We start from the raw sequence: 20716 nt of genomic DNA on the forward strand, positions 1-20716 counted from the left end.
TAAATTTTGAATTCCGGACTTTTACTTGGGGGGGGGGGGGGCTAATACAATATATGATACCAAAATTGCACTCCTGCGTGTTCTCATGCCCTCTCTTATTATCCATGGTTTGTACGTTTGGCAATATTGCAGACCTTATTAAAATGATATTTTCTCAGCCATTACTCACCAATGACATGTAGTGTATTCTGTCTTTCACTTAGTGCAGTGATGTGGTACATGACTCTCACACTGCTCTCTGAGGGAGTGCAGGCTTAAGTGTGTGTGTGTGTGTGTGTGTGTGTGTGTGTGTGTGTGTGTGTGTGTGTGTGTGTGTGTGTGTGTGTGTGTGTGTGTGTGTGTGTGTGCGTGCGTGCGTGCGTGCGTGCGTGCGTGCGTGCGTGCGTGCGTGCGTGCGTGCGTGCGTGCGTGCGTGCGTGCGTGCGTGCGTGCGTGCGTGCGTGCGTGCGTGCGTGCGTGCGTGCGTGTGTGTGTGTGTGCGTGCGTGTGTGTGCGTGTGTGTGCGTGTGTGTGTGTGTACCGAAGGGGCACCAAGGGTCACCCCCTCGCCCACTCTCGAGACAGGAAATGGCTCCAATATGGGTCTGAGTGTGGCTCTCTCTAAAACCCTGGGGAGTGATTTAGGTCTTTCTGTGAAGACTGAACGTTAGACTAGAGCTCCAGGTTCAGTGAGAAAAAATGTGCAAAGTGAAAAACTACAGGGTCTACTTCAAGCCTTTAGAAATTGTTTTGCAAAAAAATGTCATGAATCTTTAAGGCATCTTGACAGTCAAGGGACAGACGAAGAGCTGATGTTTTTGAAAAGCACATATCTAATCCAATATTAACATTTCAATACATTGTTTGTTTATTAAGGAGAGAACTACAGTTCATTGTTCCATATATTTGAATGGAAAATATTATTTTCGGTTACCTCTTATCTTTGGTGGCAAAGATAAATAAATCCGGTGAAAATATCTATGTTTTTTAAACTACACCATAGTAGGCTACGTATGCTCTGCAGTTTCCTATTCACTACATCATCTAACATGCAAGAAATAAGATCATTTTGTTTGGTAATAATTTCATCTTGCACAGACACTTTCAGTTAAATACATATTAAACTATTGGCAAAAACTATAAGCCATATTCAAGGAACAGTAAAATACAATAAACAGTTACAATAAAAAAGATCCCTGTCTGACTGACGCTTGTTGATATTAACCACTTAGGCCCTATTCAAATATAAACATATATAAAATAGCCCCATCAACAAGCTCAAAATGCATCCCATCGCAAAGGTTTCTGCTATTTTCTTCTACTGTAGAGTGACCAAAATAGGGATGCCAAGTTGAAGGTGGTTAACAACACAGAAAAGAGTGGGAGGAAACGTACTAATAGACTGTTTCCAGAGTACACAGGGATAATGGATGTGTATCTTGTCATCTTGGACAGCGTGCAAATATGCTACCTAAATGGTCAGACGGCTGGTTCTCCCTGTTGGTCGTCATGGAGGTTGTTTACACTGAGCATATTTCCAACCTTCGGGGGAATCTTCTCTCCAAGGACTGAGTATCACAGCCTAGTGCAGTGGTTTTCAACCTTTTCATGTCAAGGACCCCCAAATAGAGACTTATTAGCCCGCGGACCCCCATTTGAAAAGATACATTTTAAGGACCCCCAGTTTGACATGCATTAGGGCTACGGACCCCCATTTAATGGCATTTCTATCTCTGGGACCCCAATTCATGTTGTAAAATTATTGTTAACTTAACTCTGAGAGTGTACAAATGGAACCAAATGGACCCGTTAGGGTCCATTTGGTTCCATTTGTACACTCTCAGAGTTACAGACCCATAAGAGTCCATTTGGTTCCTATCCATCATTTAGCTGGGGACCCCCTGGAACCCCCTCAAGTACCCCTGGGGGTCCCCGGACCCCACTTTGAGAACCACTGGCCTAGTGGATGTTTTAATGTTGTTGAACAAGACTGATCTGTTGTAATTCTTTATGCTATTCCTGGATCTGTTGCTCAGACAGATAGCATTAACTCTTTAAGACCGGGAACGCATCCATGTCATTTTTTGGATTTGTTTGGCTATTCATAAATAGCAGATATACAAGCTCATATGAGCTTGTATATCTGCTATTTATGAAAAATCGTGAACATTTTGTGCAAATCTTTGAATACGTTTTTTTTTTAAACTTCTGGGGGGTCCCTGGAACACAATATTTTGAGATGGGGGGGTCCACGGCCAAATGCATATCATTTTGGGTGGCCCTTGACATGAAAAAGTTTGGGAACCACTGGTATTATGACAACATGAGCGCTATGAGCTTGTGTATCTGCTATTTTTTGAATAGCCAAAGAAATCAAAAAATGACACGGATGCGTTCCCGGCTCTTAATGAGTTAACAGGAGTTTATATGGATCAAGCTCACTCGACAACAGCGAGGAAGAATAATAACACTACTCAGTGGTGGAAAGTAACTAAGTACATTTACTTAAGTACTGTACTTAAGTACAATTTTGAGGTATGTGTACTTTACTTGAGTATTTCCAATTTCCAATACTTTTACTTCTACTCCACTACATCTCAGAGGCAAATATTGTACTTTTACTCCACTACAATTACTTGAAAACTTTAGTTACTAGTTACTTTTCAGATATAAACTATGATATAATGAAACCTACAGTAACCACTTTAGCCCTATTTTATACATAGGCTATTTGAAAATAGCAGATCTACAAGCTCACAACGCGTCGCGATGCGACGCGTTGTAGATCGGCTATTTTCAAATATTTAGCACTTTTACTTTTGGTACTTTAAGTACATTTTGATGCAAATACTTTTGTACTTTTACTCAAGTACATTTTTTATTCTGGACTTTTACTTGTAACAGAGTCTTTTTTATATTGCAGTATTGGTACTTTTACTTAAGTAAAGAATTGGAGTACTTTTTCCACCACTGACACTACTACGTTGACTCACACAGACAGACGTGCCTGCCTTTCCAATCTACGCCAATGCCAACATGACGCACACTCCATCAGCGGTGGAAAAAGTAATCAAAGTCTTTACTTAAGTAAAAGTACCAAAACTGCAATATAAAAATACTCTGTTACAAGTAAACGTCCAGAATTAAAAATGTACTTGAGTAAAAGTGCAAAAGTATTGGCATCAAAATGTACTTAAAGTACCAAAAGTAAAAGTACTAAATATTTGAAAATAGCCGATCTACAAGCTCACAACGCGTCGCATCGCGACGCGTTGTGAGCTTGTAGATCTGCTATTTTCAAATAGCCTATGTATAAAATAGGGCTAAAGTGGTTAATGTATGTTTCATTATATCATAGTTTATATCTGAAAAGTATCTAGTAACTAAAGTGTTCAAATAATTGTAGTGGAGTAAAAGTACAATCATTGCCTCTGAGATGTAGTGGAGTAGAAGTAAAAGTATTGGAAATTGGAAATACTCAAGTAAAGTACAAATACCTCAAAATTGTACTTAAGTACAGTACTTAAGTAAATGTACTTGGTTACTTTCCACCACTGCACTCCATGCAACCATGTGAATTCTGGATATGCTAACAAACTGGTCAGCATTAAATAAACGAAGAGAGTCCGTGATTACAGAACACGTTCAGAGGAATATGGTCGCATCATGGAAAATGGGTTACGCTTACGCCAAAGAAATGCACAAAGTCTTAACACATTTAGACCTGGTAAGCGTCTGTGTCATTTTAGATTTGAGCTAAAAAGCATTATTTTGTAATATTCATGAATTGCAGATCTACAAGCTCATAGGGCAGCATTGAGTGCCGCGCTATGAGCTTGTATATCTGCTATTTTTGAAAAAAAATGAAACTTGTGTGCAAATCTTTGAATATATATTTTTAAAGCGAACATTTGAAACTCAAATCTGTGCTTCTGGGGGGTCCCTGGAATATTTTGAGATGGGGGTCCGCGGCCAAATACATATAATTTTGGGGGTCCTTGACATGAAAAAGTTTAAGAACCACTGACATTATAGCTACATAAGTTAGAAGACATTTGTAGAATCCACAGAAGCAAAGATTTGAGTTAAAAATGTATGTATTCAAAGATTTGCACAATTTTTCACACTTTTTCAAAAATAGCAGATCTACAAGCTCATAGCGCGGCACTCGGTGCCGCGCTATGAGCTTGTAGATCTGCTATTTTTGAATAGCCCAAAGAAATCTTAAAATGACACAGATGCGTTCCCGGATTGAATAGGTTAACATATCACAATATTTTTGCTCAAAGTCTTCTTCATCTCCAGGGATGGGGTTTCCACTGACCCTGCACATGCTGCCAATCACCTGTTTGTTTCTAGAGTAAAGCGTCCCTCTGAGAGATGGGATATGGACCAAGATGACCTACGACCTCTAGTGCTTCCTCCCAAGGGCAGTCACCACACATGCACCCTGCAGCCCCAATCAGCCCACACCATCTATCCCCATAATATTCAACAACACATTGCAATTGGACCGTTTTGTCCATCCTGTTTGATAATAGCCTGGTGTTGTTTTGCACAAGCTGCTTGCAGACTCATAATCAGAGAGGGTCGTGTGGACAAGCCCATCCCATCGGTGGATGTGACCTTACTTCCATCCAGGACATAATAATAAGACGTTTTGTCAGTAGTCTCGCGTAGCCAGACAACTATTCCACAATCTCCGAATGCTATGTAGAGTCTGGAACTACACCTACACCGAAATCCGAGAGAGGAAGCTGGCGCTACCGTTCACAAAGATATATTTCAAAATATCTTTACATTTTATTTGTGTATTTCCTTTTCTGCTTAGCATCAAGCTATATATGCTTAGATTAATTTTATTATTATTATGATAAATTTGCACGACTGTAAAGACAAAACGGAAGTGGGGAGGAGGCTTCACATCCGCTTCATATTTTAATCATGATCAGAGCTTCCAGACATACTGTAGGGTCCCAGACTGTATGACCGGAAACATTTGAAAATTGTGGCAGGCAACAGTCTGGCCACGCGAGACTATTTTGTCAGCGAAGCCTGTAGGCTTATCAAGACTCCTAGCCACCCCAACCACGGACTGTTGCAGAGGATATGCAGGATAGGTGGACACTAGGGACATCTGGGCACCTGGATGTAAAAATGGTCTATTTTGGCCAAAATGTTAAAAAATTAAATATTTGAAAAATGGTCTTAAGTAATGTAAAGTACACATGATGCGAACATGAACTATCAGACTTGATTTTATCCTTCAACTTCTTGTGCCCCAAAATGACTGGACGTACAGGTTTTGTAGCAATTGTAGAAATATTAGACGTTAATTGTCGAATGTTTAAGCATGTTCTAATGATTTACTTTACTTTAAAACATTTTCCGAACATTTAATTTTTTTTACATTTTAGAACAAATTGCCAATTTATCACTGAGGTGCCCACTCTTCCTTGGTGCCCACATATCCTGTTACCGTTTCAGATGATGCCACATGGACAGTGATCCCGCAGCCACAAGGCCACTGGCAGCAGACTGTGCTATAGCTAATCCCCCCCCCCCCAGACAATCAGGCTTACAATGGAACGGAAACTAGCAAGTTCACACTTTTAGACGTGGTGTGCATGCATATGCAATGTCTTCTAAAAGCAGGCTTCACGCCCAAACACTGCACGTCTCAGAAGCGCTGAGGAAACGTATTCATTTCCTGCATTAAAAAGTGTTACATGCATTGCAAGTCTGCAAGTGCTGAAAAAATCTTCATAATCACTACAGCAGGGGTCTTCAACATTTTCAGGCCAGGGACCCCCTAGCTGAGAGAGAGAGATGAAGCAGGGACCCCCTACTCTATATTGTATAAAATTGTGTTTCAGATTAAAGTTTATTTTTTTACTTAATCTGCCCTTTTTTCCCCTCTACACCTATAGCGTCTTTGCCAAAAATAGCAGATCTACAAGCTCTCAACGCCTCGCGCTGCGAGGCGTTGAGAGCTTGTAGATCGGCTATTTTCGGCTAATGTTCCCCTCAGAAAAGGAATTCCAGGGTTCAAGTGGTTAATGTAAAAAAAAACGAAATCCTATCACACAAAGATTTGGCGGACCCCCTATAGTAGCTCTGAGGACTCCCTAGGGGTCCCGGACCCCCTGTTGAAGACCCCTGCACTACAGTATATGGCATGCTGCATATGCAAAGAATGGACAGTGGTGGAAAAAGTACTCAAATGTTTTACTTAAGTAAAAGTATCAATACTGTAATGTAGAAATACTAAAAGTAATAGTCCGGAATTCAAAATTCACTTGAGTAAAAGTACAAAAGTATTGGTATCAAAATATACTTAAAGTACCAAAAGTAGGCCTACTAGTGTTTGAAAATAGCCGATCTACAAGCTCACAACACGTCGCGATGCGTAGATCTGCTATTTTCAAATAGCCTATGTATAAAATAGGACTTAAGTGGTTAATGTATGTTTTATAATACAATAATTTATATCTGCAAAGGAACTAGTAACTAAAGTTTTAAAATAATTGTAGTGGAGTAAAAGTACAATATATTCCTCTGAGATGTTGTGGAGTAGAAGTAAAAGTTTTGGAAATTGGAAACACTCAAGTAAAGTACAAATACCTCAAAATTGTACGTAAGAACAGTACTTAAGTAAATGTACTTTAAACCAAAGTATAGCCAATTATCCCAGGTTAGAAATGTCCCAGTGTTTTCTCATATGACTGCTGAAGCTATCCTATTTCATTGTTAGAGAAGGTGAAAGGGCAGACTTTCTGTCTACTTGGGGAACAGTTGGTCGTGTTATGTTGTCTATCTATCTCCGTTATCCTGCTCAAGGCAGGGAAGAAGAATCTATACTCTATACTGTACTGACTGGTCTTGTAGTTGGAGACAGACCAGTCAATATAGCATTGATCACTGCTGTTCCAGGAATGTAAACTAGATTATCTCCATTTGCCCAGGCAGCTATTAGTGTAGACTGTAGACTAGTGCAGTCAGCTCATGTTAATCATGATGTAACAACATTGTAGCAGACTTTGTATAATGATAATACCTTTAGAAACAGATGCTAAGTTAATTTAATCTAAATATGCCTGTAGGCAATTATACATTGTTCATGTTTGTCTATCAATAATATTACTAAACATACATTAACCACTTAACGTCAAAATAGCCGAAATATACAAGCTCACAATGCCTCGCGATGCAATGCATTGTGAGCTTGTAGATCTGCTATTTTGAAAAGATTTGTTATACATCTTGAACTGTGAAATAGGACATTCTGCTCAATGAGTACTTTTACTTTTGGTACTTTAAGTATTTTTGATGCCAAAACTGTTCCTCAAGTGAATTTTGAATTCTGGACTTACTTGTAACAGAGTATTTCTACATTGCAATATTGATACAAAAAACAAAAAAATGAATTAGTACCTTTTCCACCACTGACAATGATACAGTTAGCTTATTCATTGTTTCAAATTGCGCTGTTCTCAAATAAGCCTGTGTTCAAACGAGGTATATTGGTGCAACCTGAAGAATTCCTGACCTGAACTGAACATTCATTTTATTTCCTTTCAATCCAACCTTCATCATTCAGTCTCTGGCCTGGCAGAGCTAGCCATGGTTCACATGACGCTCGTCTGTCACAAGCGTCATGGCGATACTTGTTCCTGGTTTTTGAAATTTCCACATTTACAACCCGTACATCTACATAAACGTTCAAATTTCAAATACAAAGTGCTGATCCCACGGCCATGGATGTAAAAAGTTACAACGCCTGGGTCTTAGTACACGTTTCTTACGTATTGTTCAATAAAAAGCATTTTAATCAAATCGGTGGCCATTTTCTCAGAATTTTCTTCATATGCTTTCAACAACGCGACCGGTAACCCTATCGGTTGGGAGGTGTACTGCACTCTGATACCTTATATATCTATGAATAAATGGCCGCCAATCGGAGTAAAATGCTTTTTATTGTTCAATACGAAATATACGGGTACTTAAACCTAAGCGTTTTAACTTCTTACATCCATTGCCGTAGGTTAAGCACTTTATATTTGAAATGTGAACGTTCATATAGATGTTAAGGTTGTAAATGTAGACATTTCTAAAACCAGGAACGTGACAGTCATGTTTCAGGGCTAGGCTGGCAGCCTATTTTCCCATCGACATGCCATTGCTGCCCTCTTGTGGAACAACTAAATACTACAGCCCGAGTGTAACTGGTTTAAATTGTAGCGTTTGTATTTATTTCAACCAAGATATATTATGCAAACATTACAGCACTGGTTCTTAAAGTGGGGTCCGGGGACCCCCAGGGATACTTGAGGGAGTTCCAGGGGGTCCCCAGGTAAATGATGGATAGGAACCAAATGGACCCTTATGGGTCTGTAACTCTGAGAGTGTACAAATGGAACCAAATGGACCCTAATGGGTCCATTTGGTTCCATTTGTACACTCTCAGAGTTAAATTAACATTGATTTTACAATATGAATTGGGGTCCCAGAGATATAAATGCCATTAAATGGGGGTCCGTAGCCTTATGCATGCCAAACTGGGGGTCCTTGAAATTAAAATGGTTGAGAATCACTGCTAGAGACGTAAAAATCTTCTCTTATGGGGGTCCCTGGCATATCTTTTGAAATGGGGGTCTGCGGGCTACTAAGTGTCAATTTGGGGGTCCTTGACATGAAAAAGTTTGAGAACCACCGCATTACAGTATATTATTTGACAGTTAAAAACTACTGTGTGTGTGTGTGTGTGTGTGTGTGTGTGTGTGTGTGTGTGTGTGTGTGTGTGTGTGTGTGTGTGTGTGTGTGTGTGTGCGCGCGTGTGCGTGTACGTGTGCGTGTGCGTGCGCGCGCGCGTGCGTATGTGCGTCAGGGGGGCGTATACTAGGGGCGTTTATCAGTGGGTTGAATCTATAGATTAAAGCTGCAATCCGTTTGTTTAAAACTATGTTGTAAACAAACTGTGAATGGTAGAGTATGTTAATAATACTAACCTTCTCTCATAAACAAACAGTGGTATTGTATCTGCAGCAGTGGTTGAATGTAATAAGCCTCGTTCCTAGCCTTTAGATCAGTGGTTCTCAAACTTTTTCATGTCAAGGACCCCAAATTAACACTTATTAGCCCGCGGACCCCCATTTGAAAATATATGCCCCATAAGAGAAGATTCTTTACAGCTCTAGCAGTGATTCTCAACCATTTTAATTTCAAGGACCCCCAGTTTGACATGCATTAGGCTACGGACCCCCATTTAATGGCATTTCTATCTCTGGGACCCCAATTTGTATTGTAAAATCAATGTTAATTTAACTCTGAGAGTGTACAAAAGTGTACAAATTCCATTTGTACACTCTCAGAGTTACAGACCCACAAGGGTCCATTTGGTTCTTAACTATCCATCATTTAGCTGGGGACCCCCTGAAACTCCCTCAACAAGGACCCCTGGGGGTCCACTTTGAGAACCAATGCTTTAGATCAAGACTATCGTAGATGTATTTGATCGAGTCTGTGGCTTTGACTTTCGTATCTACGAGAGTCTTAGCGAGCACCTCCCCAGTTTGCACTGGAATGTCACCAGTAAAGCCCGTATTTCTCCAAACATGTACAAATACAAAATATAAAGGTGCTTACCCGCTTTCCCCAAATGTTATCTAGGTGTCCGTCGTCTTTGTGCAATGTATTAGTCCATGTTCTTCAATAAAGGAGTGTTTTAATCCCGTCTGTGGCCGATTCCCCCCACCCCCCGCCCTCTCGTTTACTTCCTGTTTATATTGAGTGTAATTCCGGCTTTCACCGGATGCCGTCACTGGCGCCCATTGAGAACTACAGTCAGAATTTGTAAAAGTACTAAAATGTTTGAAAATAGCAGATCTACAAGCTCACAACGCGTCATGATGCGACTCGTCGTGAGCTTGTAGATTGGCTATTTTCAAATAGCCTATGTATAAAATAGGGCTAAAGTGGTTAATGTGTTTCATAATATCATGATTTATATCTGAAAAGTAACTAGTAACTTAAAGTTTTCAAATAATTGTAGTGGAGTAAAAGTACAATATTTGACTCCGAGATGTAAAAAGTAAAAGTACTGGAAATTTGAAATACTCAAGTAAAGTAACAAAACACCTAAAAATTGTACCTATAAGTGTAGTACAGTACTTAAGTAATGTACTTTGTTACTTTACACCACTGTACAACAACACTGCAAAACAATAAAACTTCCGCATTGTGGCTTTAAACGTCATCCAGCGCCACCATGTTGGTTCAGGCAGACCCATACAGAGAGAGAGTTACGACACGCTTTGATCTCGCCGCAAAGCGGGCCGTGAGGGCGTATAGTTCCAAACATTGGAACTATCTCAATTGAGATAGAGCGAACATTTCCGCATTCCACTCTCGCAACGGGGAGTCAACGCTAGTGTCGTCACTCTCACGTTAGACCGCGCTGGGTTCAGGAAGTGAAGCAGAGAGAGCAGAGAGATAATCCAAAGAGTTGTTGCATCTAAAGGGTGAACAGACAGAGAGAACAGATCTATACATGCTGCCTTTAAACTCGGGTTAGATTCACACCTTTGTGTTTTTGTCACCTTTAATGCCGACAACGACAAGCATTCCTTGGTGACAGAGACGTAGATCTGGTTGTGGAGGTCGTTATAATAAATAATAATGACTTCCACTCTCACGCAGAGAACGTCGGGCCTCGTCCAGAGGAGGACGGCCGAGGCCGACCGGGAGAGACGATCCGACGGGGAGGAGGACACGGGCACACCGGGGGAGGAGGACGGAGGCGGAGGAGAAGGATACGGAGGAGGAGGAGACGCCAAGGAGACCAGGCTCACTCTCATGGAGGAGGTTCTGCTCCTGGGCTTGAAGGACCGAGAGGTTTGGATGGGTTTTTATATTATTGTTGTTGTTGTTGTTGTTGTTGTTGTTGTTGTTGTTTATTGTTCTATATACAAGCTTGCTTGTAGATCAGATCCGGAAATATGCTTGTAGATCTGCTCTTGTAGAGATCAGATCTACAAGTTTGCCAGTGGATCAGATCTACAAATCTGCTTGTATAGAATAGATCAGATCTGAAAACATGCTTGTAGAGCTGCTCTTGTACAGATCAGATTTACAAGCTTGCATTGGAAGATCAGATCTACAAATCTGCTTGTATAGATCAGATCTGAAAACTGCTTCTAGATCTTCTCTTGTAGAGATCAGATCTACAAGCTTGCAAATCTGCTTTGTAGAACAGATCTAATGGAGAATGAACAAATGGACCCTTTTAAGGGTCCATTTGTACATTCTCTATTAGATCTGATCTACAAGCTCAAGTTGGCTTGAAGATCAGATCTACAAATTGCTTGTAGATCAAAACTTGTTGGCAAAAGCAACACCGAGGAACATTATCAGGGCTTTTTAAGCTGGCTGATGCCTGGCTCTCCAGGCAAACTGTATTTCTACTGTCTGTCTTGGGAGCCATCAATCAGCTCAATGCTGATGTTAATTAGAATAATGTGGATTAATTATCCATTTGACAGCAGCTGTGTATATGTGTGTTAATTTGGGGTTTTAGTTTAGGTTATTACAGCTGATTGTGTTTTGTTATGTAATCTATTGCACTAGCAGAACAGCATTTAAGTTTAGAAAATGAGTGCAAATCTTTGAAAATATATATTATGTTTTAAAGCGAACATTTCTTTAACTCCGATCTGTGCTTCTGGGGGTCCCTGGAACAACATATTTGAGATGGTGGGTCCACGGCCAAATACATATCAGTTTGGGGGGGTCCTTGACATGGAAAAGTTGGAGCACCACTGATATAGCAACATACGTTTTTTCAAAAAACAGTTTGTAGAATATATGTATTCAAAAATTTGCACAGATTGAATTTCTTTTTGAGTACGGGGGCTTGCCTGAAGTTACATTCATACTGTTTATTGTCAGAGAGCTCTGTGTATTATTCATTTATGATTATTCATATTCTTGGAACAGTGTCCTCTTAACCCGGAACTGTGTAATAACACGTCAACCCTAATCCGGCCTCTGACAACAACATGTGTTTGCCTTGGCTTTGCCCCTCCCCTGTGGTGGAAAGTAACTAAGTACATTTACTTAAGTACTATTACTTAAGTACAATTTTGAGGTATTTTGACTTTACTGGAGCATTTCCAATTGTTTATACTTTTACTTTTACTCCACTACCATCTAAGAGGCAAATATTGTACTTTTTACTCCACTGCAATTATTTGAAAACTTTAGTTACCAGTGACTGTAGATTTTGATTATTATGACAAAACACACTAACCACTAGCCTATATATTTCGACCATTTGAAAATAGCCGATCTACAAGCTCATATGCGACACATTGTGAGCTTGTAGATCGGCTATTGTCAAATGATTTTTTTTAATACATTTTGAACCTGGGACATTCTGCATAATGAGTACTTTGTACTTTTTGTATTTAAGTACATTTTGATACCAGCACTTTGGTACTTTTACTCAAGTAAATTTTGAATTCCGGACATTCACTGAGTATTTCTACATCGCAGTAAAATGGAGTACTGTTTTACTCCTCCTCCCTCTCTCTCTCCTTAGGGCTACACGTCCTTCTGGAATGACTGCATCTCGTCGGGTCTCAGAGGGTGCATGTTGATAGAGCTGGCCCTCAGGGGCCGTCTGCAGCTAGAGGCCACCGGGATGAGGAGGAAGAGTCTGCTGTCTAGGAAGGTAAAAGGAAGGAACAGCCAAGTGTTGTTTGCCTGATTTTTTGCGGGAGAAATAAGCAACCAGGTCTATGAAAACCAGTGTTGATTTCGTTGACTAAAACTATGACGAAAAATGTTCGTCGACTACCTTTTTTCACTGACGAAAACTAAATAAAAACTACTAAGCTATGATGACTAAAACTAAGAGAAAATATATTGACAATTTCATCAACAAATAAAAACTAGACTAAAATGTTAGTGAGGGACGAGTGGAGAAGAGATCCAGTAGGACTAAAAGACAAGTCATTTTATGCTTGGTTGCACTCGGGTGTTGTGCTCTGAAAATAGCCGATCTACAAGCTCACAACGCGTCTCGCTGCGACGCGTTGTGAGCTTGTAGATCGGCTATTTTCAGCATGCAACCAAGTGTAAAATCAGTCATTACGACGCCATCAAGGCACCGCCAAGATAAGCACTTTAAACCTACTGTGTGTACATCGACTATTTAGAAATAGCAGATCTACAAGCTCACGTAGATCTGCTATTTTCAAAAAAATCTTTGCCTGACACAATATGTTTTTAGATGGGGATATGCGGACAATTACATATTAATATGGGGGTCCTTTACATGAAAATGTTTGAGAACCACTGGTTTAAACAACATTGTAGGAAGCAAGCCCAAATAAGCAAAGCCCAAAGTCGCTTATGATAAGCACACATGGCAACACTGGTAAGGAATCTGTTCGGCAAAGTACGGGGAGTGTCTTGTCCTGAAAGAAGATGCTCACTTGTGTTTTTTTTCCTTCTCTTTCGTGAACATTTTGTGCTTGAGCCTTGAACCCTGTGTTCTGTACGGCTCCTTCAGAGTCTTAAGACTTCAGATCAGCTTTATTATCCCTTACGGGGAAATTAATTTGGTCCCTTTTTATTGCTCCAGACATAAAACAAAACACCACAGTAGAACAATAACAGAATACACACAGTAGGCATTAACTCATAAACACTAGTAGCTCGGTTAAAGTGCAAATGTGCGAGTGACCAATTAAAACCCAGATTTTAAACGTGAATGTTATACAGACTGAAAAGTTATTTTATCTACTTGTTTTGGATTGTTTTTCTGTGTCAGGTTTCTGCTGCGGCTGAATTTGGAGTGAACCCCAAACGCTACTGCTTGTCTGTATTTACTGTGAGTGATATGTAATTAGCTCAAATGTGTTTCCTTTTCTCTGTGTGTCTGTCTGTCTGTCTGTCTGTCTGTCTGTCTGTCTGTCTGTCTGTGTCTGTGTCTGTGTGTGTGTGTGTGTGTGTGCGCGCGTTTAGGTGATCTTTAAATCGGATGCACCAACAGGAGACATGTTACTGGACGAGGCCCTGAGACACGTAAAAGAAACCCAGCCTCCAGAAACAGTTCAGAGCTGGATAGAGCTGCTGAGCGGTACGAAAAACCTGAATTGCTCACTACACACATGAAGTTAATATTATTACCAGTGCTTTACTATGCTTTATATAGTGCCCTGACTGATATATTCAGTCGTCAGATTTTATCAGCCGATATTGATCGTCATAGATACGGTATATGCACTAGGTCAGGGGTGGCCAACGTTGATGATGGAGAGATCCACTATATTTCCACACTCTCCATGTCACACAAAAGTAGCAAAAATAGACGCTCTACAAGCTCAAAACGCGTCGCAGTGCGACACGTTTTGAGCTTGTAGATCTGCTATTTTTTAAATGGAATCCAGATTTTGTTTGTGCTATTTTTGAATTGGAATCCTGAAAAGTAATATTTTTTATTTAATATCAAATGCATTTAGTAAACTTAATGAACTTCAATACAAATACATGGACATAAAAAAGACAATAGAATTTTAATACTACCGTAGTCATTAAGCTACTAATATAGGCTGAAGTAATTAAAGCGGGTCATGTTTGCATGTTTGGAATTGTAACAGCTGAAGTCAATAATATATCAGTAATACGATATTAACCTGCAGGGCGCCCGTTTTCCATGTATGTGCTAGGTGTTCCCACCAATTAACAAATTCATGACAGCACTGGTGTTACCTGTAACACCAGATGCTTATGCGCATAGCCTTCACTTCAGTTTGTGTCTGCTTTAAAAAACCTAATTGTCGTTGTCAACCGGTTAGGCTGGACAAGACCTGCTGCTGAAATTGTCTAAAGCTGAAGTACAGGAATTACGGCCCTAAAAAACCCTTTAGGAAGTTACGTTGATGCTGTGCAAATCAGTTTACAGGGAAACCGGGAAAACCATGTATTGATTACACAGAGTACACAGACTCACCGTGACACAACTCTGCCAGTGTTGACTTTAAAAGGTGTGATCTGTTCAGCCAAATAAAAACTAGACTAAAATGTTAGGGAGGGGCTAGTGGAGAAGAGATCCAGTAGAACTGAGTCATCATGGGTGCGCACAGACTGAAATGTGACGCGTTGTGAGCTTGTAGATCTGCTATTTTCGGCATGCAGCCAAGTGAAAATCAGCCATTTCGATAGCATCACGGCCCGCCAAAACTTTTAGTCCACTGTAGATTTAGTCGACTAAAATCTTATGATATTTAGTCAACTAAAACTAGATTAAAAATAAACATTTCAGATGACTAGAATATGACTAAAACGAAACAGAATTTTATTCAAAAGACTAAAGACTAAAACAAAATCAAAATTTGATGTCAAAATCAACACTGCACACAACAACCTGTCTGGAACTACTTTGTTAACCATATGTACCTTTAAAAAAATAAGTGCAAATTGCAGCTTTTTACTCAGATTCCACCTGACCACAGCGAGCTGAAAGTGACGGGCAACATTGATGTTTATTGATAAAACTTAAAGCAATGGGCGTAGTTGGGGGGTGTATGGAATATTTAATAACATACACACATATTTAATACATTTATATTATCACATATTGTGAACCCAATATTGTGTATCACGATATGTGAGCTGAGTGAATCGTCACACGCCCAATATGAAAATATTCGTGTACGGAAACGGAACATAATGCAAAAAAGCTGGTTGGGTAATTTAGTAATCACATTGATGTTCTTTAGAATGTCGTACTAATGCATCCTATTTCTGGTGTTTTAGGAGAGACCTGGAATCCTCTGAAGCTGCACTACCAGCTTAGGAACGTCCGAGAGCGTCTGGCCAAGAACCTGGTGGAGAAAGGTGTTCTCACCACAGAGAAACAGAACTTCCTGCTCTTCGACATGACCACACATCCGCTCACCAACAACAACATTAAAAAGGTGAGATATACGCTGCTGCAGGAAATTATGAATGTTTAACAGTGTTGATTTTGACAGCAAATGTTCATTACGTTTTAGTCATAGTCTTTTAAATCAAAAGTCCATTTAGTTTTAGTCATCTGAAATGTTTTACTGTTAGTGTAGTTTTAGTCGACTAAATATCATAAGATTATAGTCGACTAAATCTACAGTTGATTTAGTCGACTAAAATGTATTTTGGCGGTGCCTTGATGGCGTCGTGATGGCTGATTTTACACTTGGTTGCATGCTGAAAATAGCCGATCTACAAGCTCTGTGAGCTAGTAGATCTGCTATTTTCAGAGCGCAACACCCACACACTTGTCTTTTAGTTCTACTGGATCTCTTCTCCACTAACATTTTAGTCTAGTGTTTATTTGTTGACAATTGTCAATATATTTAGTCTTAGTTTTAGTCATCAAAGCTTAGTTTTTATTTAGTCAACGAACATTTTTTCGTCATAGTTTTAGTCGACGAAATCAACACTGATGTTTAACCCATTGAGACCTGGAACTGTCTCATTTTTAGATTTGAGCTAAAAAGCATTATTTTACACTTTGGCTATTCAAAAATAGCAGATATACAAGCTCATAGCGCGGCACCGAGTGCCGTGCTATGAGCTTGTAGATCTGCTATTTTTGATAAATTGTGAAACTGTGCAAATCTTTGAATATATATATTTTTAAAGCGAACATTTTTAACTCAAATCTTTGCTTCTGGGGGTCCCTGGAACAAAATATTTTGATGGGGGTCCACGGCCAAATACATATAATTTTGTGGGTCCTTGACATGAAAAAGATTGAGCACCACTGATATAGAAACATACGTTTTTCAGAATACCGTTGAGATTTAGGAGACCTGTAGAATCGGCTTCAGGTCTCGATGGGTTAAATGCATATGAGTACACACATAACAAGATAAGTGACGTATGAATCAAATTGTGTCACACGCAGCGACTCGTCAAGAAGGTCCAAGACTCGGTGTTGGATAAATGGGTGAACGACCCGCACCGCATAGACAAACGCGTCCTGGCCCTGATCCTGCTGGCCCACTCGTCCGACGTCCTGGAGAACGCCTTCGCGCCGCTCCAGGACGAACAGTACGACCTGGGCATGAAGAGGGTCCGTCTGCTGGTGGAGCTGGAGCCGGAGGTGGAGAGCACCAAGCCCAACGCCAACGAACTCATGTGGGCGGTGGTGGCGGCGTTCACTAAATGAGAAGAAACAAAGCTGATTTGTTTGTTTGGATTGGAAGATCTGGCTTTTTGGACAATGGTATTCGATTGGTTGGCGGACTTTCGCTTAATGACTGAGACAATCTTGTTTGGCGGTCGAGATGATGAGATGTTTGTGTTGGTGGCCGGTTACACCAAATGACAACTAAGACAGTTTTTACAAGCTGCCCCTCCTCACACAGAGGAGATATGTTCTGCCACGAGTAGAAAAGGTGTATTCCGGATAAACTCTTGACACTACAAACAGAGATGGGCTTCTGGTTACCATGTTAGACGACAACAAAGGGTTAATCGAGTTATGGCCCACTTTTTGGCATCTACTCCCAACTTCTGGCCTCTGCTACGTTTTCTTATTCAAGGATAAATAAAGCAAAGTAACATGCAGTTTATACTCATAACGGTTGATTTTTATACTTAGTTGCACGCCAGTGTCTCACACCGAAAACGACCTGATCTACACGGTCTCGAGGCATCGCAGCGCAAGCGTGTTGTGAGCTTGTAGATCGGCTGTTTTCGGCGGGGAGACACGATGCATATTAACCAAGTATAAATCGGGCTTTATTACTCCTAGACCTGCTTCTAGTACTTGATTCCCACGTGAATGATGCTTGTTGATTCGTTATATATCTTCTCTATGAATTGTTTCCTCTGACTTTGCCTGTTTTTAGGAGGACAAGAGATTATGATGAGGAACTGGGTACATTTCTTCCAGGGCTGATGGTGGGGAGGGTATAATTAATTTGCTTTAATTGGCCTGAAAAAAAGTCCTTTAATTCAACAAAACTCTCGTTATCTTCTTTGCCACTTTGATGAGGATGCATTCTATATTTTATAGGATGTGACTAGTCTTCCATTTATATTTATGTTGATAATAGCTGCTTTAGTAGCCTTGCCATTTGCCAAATATTTTGCACAGTTGGGTGACCCTGTCATTGGGGCACGATTTAGGGGGATTTCTTTGGGTTGAATAAAACCAAGGAGAATGGGAACTGTTATGTTTTAGCAACCGTACTTTCCAAATATAAAACCACACAATTTAGCGTTCTCCCTGTTTGCCTTATATATATATACAGTATATATATACAATAAAGTTCTGTTTCATTGAGAAAGCCAACATGTCCTCGGTGTGAGACAAAGATGCATGTACAGTACAAACAGACAATGGCCTACTCTGTATCAGATTAATGCGCAGGAGTATCTCTGTACCTAATTATATAGCCTGCATCAGAACTGTGACTAAGGCCTGGAGTTGGTTATTGTTAACCCTTTAAGGCCCGGGAACGCATCTGTGTCATTTTAAGATTTCTTTGGCTATTCAAAAATAGCAGATCTACAAGCTCATATTTTTGAAAAATCTTAAAAATTCGTGCAATATACATATATGTTTTAAAGCGAACATTTTTAAACTCTGATCTGTGCATCTGGGGGTCCCTGGAACAACATATTTGAGATAGGGGTCCACGGTCAAATACATATGATTTTGGGGTTCCTTGTTGACATGGAAAAGTTGGAGCACCACTTAGATTTTTCTCAAAAAACCTTGTAGAGTATGTATTCAAAGATATGCACACATTTTCACGATCTTTCAAAAATAACAGATCTACAAGCTCATAGCGTGCCGCGCTATGAGCTTGTAGATCTGCTATTTTTGAATAGCCAAAGAAATCTAAAGTGACACAGATGCGTTCCCGGATTGAATGGGTTCAAATGGAAAGGGGAAATGGGCTTGTTTTAGATTTTATAAGGTTTCCTTAAAGTGTAACCCTTTCAGTTTGTATGCTACGTCATATTTAGGTACTTCTCATCGAGCCTTAAAGAAGCTTTGATGTATTTATATTCATTGTAGTGTAATTCTACTACAGTGTTGTTATTTTACAATGTTATTTCTGTTTTAGGCACAGATTAAACTCTCAAAAGACTGAAGACAACACAAACATTTTCCACTCTTAAAAACCGGTTTATGAAGTTTTATCTTTAGCTAAAATCAACTCTCTGAATCGACCTCGGAAAACCTTGGTTATAATAATGTAAAATTCCCATTGTAAGGGATTGTCTGTGGTCTGAATAATAGGATCTATAATATAATATGAAATCATGTCACCTCTTTGTTCAATGCCTATAGGTGTGAATAACTGCTTAACACAGTTAGACCTGGAAATCAGCGGTGTCATTTTAGATTTGAGCTAAAAAAGCATTATTTTATACTTTGGCTATTAAAAAATAGCACATATACAAGCTCATGAGCTTGTAGATCTGCTATTTTTGAAAAATCTTGAAAATGTGTGCACAAATTTGAATATATATTATTTTAAAGACAACATTTTTAACTCAAATCTTTGCTTCTAAGGGTCCCTGGAACAAAATATTTTGAGATGGGTGGGTCCGTGGACAAATACGTGTCATTTTGGGGGTCCTTGACATGAAAAAAGTTTGAGAACCTCTGATATTATTGCAACATAAGATTAAAAGACATGTGTGGAATCCCCAGAAGCAAAGATTTGAGTTAAAATGTTCGCTTTGAAAAATATATATATATATTCAAAGATTTGCACACGATTTTTCAAAAATAGCAGATCTACAAGCTCGTAGCGCATCTGCTATTTTTGAATAGCCAAAGTAATCTAAAGTGACACAGATGCTTTCCTGGATTTAATTGGTCAACACAGTTTACACTAACGAGACCATGCATGTCATTGGTGGAGGTGCTGGGGGAGGAACTTGTGGTTGTAGCTACACAGGAAAGAATAATATAATTAATAGACATTTTACGTGTATGATAAGATGGCAAATAATAAAGTCAGTGAAAGGGATCTTATGTCTATCCTCTATACTTTATGTATGCTTTTGTATTGCCACATAAAATAAAGGATAGATCCTTTTAAGTGCCTCGATTTAGAACAATTTCTCTCTGTTGTCCCGTTTATTCTGTTACAGATTGTTTTTGTTTCAAAATTAAAAAAGGATAGTAAGGTGCTTAAACTCCGTTCAGTGTTTTTATTTATTCAGTCCTATAGGCTAGGTAAGGCTATACACGCAGTGGTGTAAAGCATTGGTTCTCAAAGTGGGGTCCGGGGACCCCCAGGGGTACTTGAGGGGTTTCCAGGGGGTCCCCAGCTAAATGATGGGTAGGAACCAAATGGACCCTTATGGGTCTGTAACTCTGAGAGTGGTACAAATGGAACCAAATGGACCCTAACGGGTCCATTTGGTTCCATTTGTACACTCTCAGAGTTAAATTGACATAGATTTTACAATATAAATTGGGGTCCCAGAGATATAAATGCCATTAAATGGGGGTCCGTAGCCCTAATGCATGTCAAACTGGGGGTTCCTTGAAATTAAAATGATTGAGAATCACTGCTAAAGAGCCGTATAAATCTTCTCTTATGGGGGTCCCTGGCATATCTTTTCAAATGGGGGTCCGCGGGCTACTAAGTGTCAATTTGGGGGTCCTTGACATGAAAAAGTTTGAGAACCACTGGTGTAAAGTAACTAAGTACAT

General features: G+C 39.8%; 1 protein-coding gene across 1 annotated transcript; it reads left to right on the top strand.

Annotated features, from left to right (window-relative positions):
• The first annotated feature begins 10465 nt into the window (after positions 1–10465).
• LOC311037008 (Golgi phosphoprotein 3-like) lies at positions 10466–20196 on the top strand. Its single transcript, XM_084046036.1, has 5 exons — positions 10466–10872; positions 12578–12709; positions 14008–14122; positions 15802–15962; positions 16934–20196. Exons 1-5 carry the CDS (start codon positions 10657–10659, stop codon positions 17195–17197), a joined length of 888 nt encoding a protein of 295 aa, XP_083902162.1. The 5' UTR covers positions 10466–10656; the 3' UTR covers positions 17198–20196.
• The last annotated feature ends 520 nt before the right edge of the window (positions 20197–20716 follow it).

The sequence above is a fragment of the Gymnoscopelus microlampas genome (assembly GCF_963454915.1).
Source record: "Gymnoscopelus microlampas genome assembly, chromosome: 21".
Taxonomy (NCBI): domain Eukaryota; kingdom Metazoa; phylum Chordata; class Actinopteri; order Myctophiformes; family Myctophidae; genus Gymnoscopelus; species Gymnoscopelus microlampas.